The following is a 6,000-nucleotide window of genomic DNA, read 5'->3' as shown; positions in this document are numbered from 1 at the left end:
ACAGTCGCCATGACTATGAGTCATATATCGATCGGAGATGGCGATTCCTCGGAGCTGTGATTTTGGAACTATGGTTAGCCTACAGTCAAAATCAGCGACAAAACTGTCGCAGCGACAAGATCACAGGTCTTCTAATCACACACCACCACTATGCCTACGTTAAATGAGCAGCCTCTGTCATTCCTTAGAAGTTTAAATACTGCTTGTCTGTCAAGGAGTATTAGAATCGTCTTACCTTCGCAGCTGATCACATTACTTCCACTTTATACTCTTGTTTTAAAAGCAAGAATTTCAGTCTAGAATACTGTTTTGTTCTAACAGAGTTAAGGAATAATTCTGCATGTAACCCACTCCTACCTCGGAACTGTCTTAAATTTACAGTATGAAACAATAATTGTAATGTTACAATTATTTCAATTATTAGCCATAGTTTATCCAATGAGTACGGCACAAATTTCGCGCTGTAAAACATAATATGGATTCGATTCAGGTAAGAGCATGGATAGTCATTAGTTGAAATTTATTCTCTTACCTGGAGAACAGATATATCGATTCCAGGTTACCTAAATTTCATCATCTATCTACAGTATGTCTTTTTGTTCAGGTTTTAAAGTCCGAAATTTAGTGTAAAATCCTGGTGTGGAAAAAAAAAAAAAAAAAAAAAAAAAAAAAAAAAAAAAAAAAAAAAAAAAAAAACTTCTTACACCAAGAAGAAAGATATGAAATGGAAGGAACATAGTTTTCTTAATTAATATTCATTGTTGTGCTTTGAAGAATAATTTGTCAGCTGCTCAGCCATCTTTGCGTCGACTTCTGGTTGTTTAACTGTAAACAAAAGAGAATTAGTCAGAAAAGGTACCTATAGCTTGAAATATTTTTTTTATTAGTAAAGTAATAAAAAAGTAGCAACATTTGGAATGTTATATCCAATTTCATTTTTAGGCGAAGGAAGGAGTGAAAATAGCATATTTCACTTTGGGTCATTACAAGTGACTAAATTCGCTCGACTAACCGATGGTTGACAACAAGAACAAAATATGAAAGAGAATTCCGATATAATGGTTATATGAAAAAGAAAGTAAAGTACATTATATTATATTATATTATATTATATTATATTATATTATATTATATTATATTATATTATCGTCCACACCTGTGGAGCAACGGCTAGCGCGTCTGACCGCGAAACCAGGTGGCCCGGGTTCGAATCCCGGTCGGGGCAAGTTACCTGGTTGAGGTTTTTTCCGGGGTTTTCCCTCAACCCATTATGAGCAAATGGGTAACTATCGGTGCTGGACCCCGGACTCATTTCACTTCATTTAGACGCTAAATAACCTGAGATGTTGATAGAGCGTCGTAAAATAACCCACTAAAAATATATATCATATCAGATATAATACATCATATCATATCTTATTATATCATATCATATCACATCATATATCATATCAGATATGCATCACATCATATCTGATATCATACATCATATCATATCATATCATACTCGGAAAAAAATTGAACAGATACGAGTAGTAGTGTAAAGTGATATAATGGAAGTAAAAAGCAGTTGTATGCTAACACTGGGAACCACTAAGGTAAAACATTGGCAAAAAAATCTTGAAGAGAAATAATTAGAAACTGTGCTATCCAGCAGCTCTAGAAACAATTAACAGAAGATGGGGGCTATTCGATCATAACTTTGATCCGTAGATGATTAACTTTCGTTTTGATAAGTGGTAGGCAAATAGTAAGGAAATTTAGTCTTGTTTGGCTAATAAGATCGTGTGTAATTTGTTTGCTATATTCTGGGAATGTGGAATAATTCGATTTGAAGGATGGAGATATTACTTTTTAATTCTCTTTTAGCCAGTCTCAAAGCTACTTTCAGTATAATTTCATCATTTTTCTTGTAATGATTGAAATTATACCGAAAGTAGCTGTTAAAATCAAGGGAATATAAAGTGGCAGTGCTTTTTTCTTTGTCCTGTAAAATCGTTTTAAAAGCACATAGCGGATTTTGGAGGCGCAGTGACATGTGTTGCGATATCTGTATTCCTCAGTCGCATCTGTGTGGAATCCTCTACTTGGCATGCTTTTTATGTCTGTCTGTCTGTCTGTCTGTCTGTCTGTCTCTCTCTCTCTCTCTCTCTCTCTCTCTCTCTCTCTTTCCATGTCTTCTTCGTCTCAAAATTTTCTGATTACTTCATCCATAAAGTTCCTTTGTTCATTATATTTTTTTCTGTTATTAAAAATTATCTGAACGAATTAAAAGGTCTTTTTTTTCTTTTCCATTTCATGAGCCTATATTATATTTTTTCTTCGTATTCTGCTTTATTCCTGATTTATTTATGTAGTACTAGGAATACTGGACTTTCTACGTTAATAATCCAGTTCTGGTACTGTAATATCCTGATATCTTTAAATCGACATAACACTAAAATTTTGTTTTCATACTCAAAAACTAAATCAACCAGGACTCCACAATTTATTTTTGTATCTCTTGTGAGATGTTTACTACATTTTATTGATATAATTTTTTTGCCCTTTCTTATTCTATTTTTCCTTGTTTCACAAGGAATTTCTATTTTACTTACCAGTACTTATTCGAAGTGTTCTACTTCATTCATTCTGTCACAGACAAGGTGCTGTACGTTTTATTAGTTCGATTAATATTCACCACGAAATACAATAATAATAATAATAATAATAATAATAATAATAATAATAATAACCATAGGTAGGAAGTTCGTACCAAAACAGTAGATTTCAGTTGAGTACAGCGAGGAGTACAGATGTCATTCGCGCTTCGCCCTGCTACAGACGATACGCAGTTCACATAAACAACGCATAATGCCATTCTGTGGATCTGTAGAGTCGTGAACAATTTCGCCGCGAGAGGGATGTCAGGGGTGAATAAGTAGCCTATATTGGTAATACTGAACATATCGATGGTGTTTAGGTGAAAGGGTTTAACCTTAATTTTTAAGTCTGATTTTTTTGCTGTAATTAGTTAAAATGTAATTACAAAACGTGAAAATAAGTTTTATTGCTGTCGTCTTTCACATCCTGAAGCCAGTTTGAGAAATAAGTATCATTTAACCATTGCCTACTTTCCCATTTTCATGTAATGACTGAAATTATACGCCTACCGAAAGTACATTATTGTCTGTTTACATTCCTTTATCACTTCATTTTTGTGTCCTATTATCTTTACACTTTTACACTCTTAATTGTTCGTTGTTGTTGTTGTTGTTGTTGTTGTTAGACTAAGTACTAGGTCCTAGTTTTTTCCTCTGTTTTCTATCTCTTGCTTTTCTTGACCACGGGTTGTCTGTTGTTGTCACTAACAAAGTCTTGGTCTCCCTTGGATTCTTCTTCCTTTGCGTGGGTCCCACATGGTGACCGCGTGGGTCCATCTTGACTGCTGCCATGTGGCCTCCCACTTCCACTTCGTTACCCTGGCTCGTTCTGCTGCGTCAGCTATGTTGGTCGTTTTTTATAGGTTGAGATTTGAGATTCTGTCTTTCAGAGTGAGTTCTTGTATTTTCCTTTGCATCTTTCTTATGCATGTTTGGATCATTGAATATTGTTTGGAAGTTAGGGGCCCATGTTTGACATACATATAGAATTACTGGGAATATGAAAGTCTCCATGGCCTCGAATCTTAGTCTGCGGTTAATTTTTGTGTCTAAAAGTGCGAATTTTAGATTTCAGAATGCCTTCCAGCAGATGTTTTTTTTTTTTACTTGGTTATTTAACGACGCTGTATCAACTACAAGGTTATTTAGCGTCGATAGAATTGGTGATAGCGATATGATATTTGGCGAGATGAGGCCGAGAATTCGCCATTTGCCTTAAGGTTTGGGGAAAACCTCGGAAAAAACCCATCCAGATAATCGTCCCAAGCGGAATCGAACCCGCGCCCGAGTGCAACTCCGGATCGGCAAGCAAGCGGCTTAATCGACCGAGCTACACAGGTGGCTTCAAGCAATGTTATTCCACGTTTTACCTCTAGAGTGACATTCTGTTTGGAAGTTACGTGTTGCCCTAAGTATTTCTATTCTGAGACGTATTGTATGTCTGTGTCGTATCGGGGCTTCTTGATCATTTGTCATTTTTATTTTCATACCGTTCATTGCAGGCCTATTATCTTGCTTTGGGTATTCAGCTCGTTTATCATGTCTTGGAGTTTATGTGCTGATCTGGTGAACGTCTTCAGTCCACTGAAAATTGACGAGAGAGAAAGAAGGCCAATATTTCTGATTTTCTACAATGCTTGGCAGGACGCAAAACCTCATAAAAGGAGGTCATATTCTTCAAAATCCGGACGTCACATAACCCTCAATCCGGGTAGTGGTGGGAATTTTTGCGTTTTCCAAAATTGTAGAATTGTGTCGGGTTTTTCCTAGGGGGAGGGGGGATAAAAAGGAGGACGCAGCGTGATACTGATCACGTGATCACACTCTTCATTCTAATGCCTCCATGCTTCCAATGCGCTTCATGGCGCCCAAAGGAGGAGCTTTATATTGTTTGTTAAACGAGGAATAAAATTAGAATTGCGAGATGGGCAACATTTCATTGCACGAACGATAAATGCCGCGGCTTCCTCATCGATAAGCTCTCCCTTCGGCCGCGATTTCACTTGGCGCGCCACCAAGTGTTTCCAAGGTCAACGCGCTATTCCTAGCTCTGATTGTGTCTGCAAGTTTAACATAAACTTTGGACAGGCGTGGCGTCCTATGAGGAAAAAACTTAGCAATGTTATGTTTACAAGTGACAGGTGACGTACCTTTATTTCCGAGTAAATGAGCCGATGATAATCGGTACTGTTATTTTATCTACATAGGCCTACCTGGCTTTTGGAGGCAGTTAAAAAACAAACAAATAAGCAGGCAGACAGGTTGGTAGACAGGAAAACAAACAAATTAATTCCGACCAATCATGATTCAATACGAGTACATGTTCACCAGTTTCCAGGAGAAGGAGAAAAGGTTGAAACCATAAAATTGTATTTACAGCTGCAAGAAGCTATATACCGGCGTAGCTCAGTCGGCAGAGTTAAGCTCTTCCACATAAGCAGTATAAAAACAACAGCAAATATAAAAAATGATACAAATACAGGAAGAATCTACAATTAATAATAATTTTCATACGAGCGTCTTAATTACTATAATAGGTAAGATGCATACGATTGCTTTTGTTCGACCATGATTAAATGTCTAATTTTTTAGTTTTTACAAATATCTTAACTTGTTACTTTAGTGATAATGAAACGGTGACCATGAGTGTATTTTCAATCTGTTCTCGACAATTTCAACAGATGGCAGTCACGGACCATGAGTGTTTTTTAGCATGTTCCCGACTAGTGCAACAGATTGCAGGCATTGAGCACTTTTGCGTCTACACATTATTTATTGATTTTTTTGCAGAACTTTGGTTTGGAAATTTTAACCTCAAAGCAACACACATTAAAACACATGAAATGAACTCAATTTACTAGAATATTAAAATTAGCATAAACAGAATGTATTATTTTAAATACGTGTTGTTGAATGTACGGTTTGTGAAATTTATTTGGGGAATGCCTCCCAGTGAAATGTTTGAAGTTGGGTTAATGCTTATTTGAGTGTTTTGTTTGCCACTTGAGTAAAATTTGCGCCTGCCATTTTGGATTGCTGTTTTCAAGGCTTGCGGGTTGCTGCGCGTACGATATTATTCAATATCGCATATATACTTATTTGGGGACTTCGCCATTCTTTATTGAATATTGTGTAATCAATGATTTTGTGTAGTCATCACGTACTTAATGGAGAAAAATTCGTTCCGGTACCGGGAATCGAACCCAAGACCCTCACCTTGGCGCGCTGAATTTTTTTCCATTAATAAATAACGCATATTCCCAATTGGAAATCGATAGTTGAAATAACATAGTGAATAGCAGTACTTTAATATATGGCATTATGATACTGTTACGTCACATATAATTAGCGTATTGTA

General features: G+C 36.3%; 1 protein-coding gene across 2 annotated transcripts in view; it reads right to left on the bottom strand.

Moving 5' to 3' along the window:
• Positions 1-693: 693 nt before the first annotated feature.
• Positions 694-6,000, bottom strand: part of LOC138709092 (phospholipase A1-like) — a 46,630-nt gene continuing 41,323 nt past the window's right edge. For both annotated transcript variants that reach the window (XM_069839621.1, XM_069839611.1), the window contains exon 9: positions 694-825. In XM_069839621.1, coding sequence (XP_069695722.1) covers positions 749-825 — 77 coding nt within the window. In that variant the 3' untranslated portion in view covers positions 694-748. The remainder of the gene's footprint in view (positions 826-6,000) is intronic.

This window comes from Periplaneta americana, chromosome 1, assembly GCF_040183065.1.
Source record: "Periplaneta americana isolate PAMFEO1 chromosome 1, P.americana_PAMFEO1_priV1, whole genome shotgun sequence".
NCBI classification, from domain to species: domain Eukaryota; kingdom Metazoa; phylum Arthropoda; class Insecta; order Blattodea; family Blattidae; genus Periplaneta; species Periplaneta americana.
This window is presented reverse-complemented; position numbering and strand designations above follow the sequence as displayed.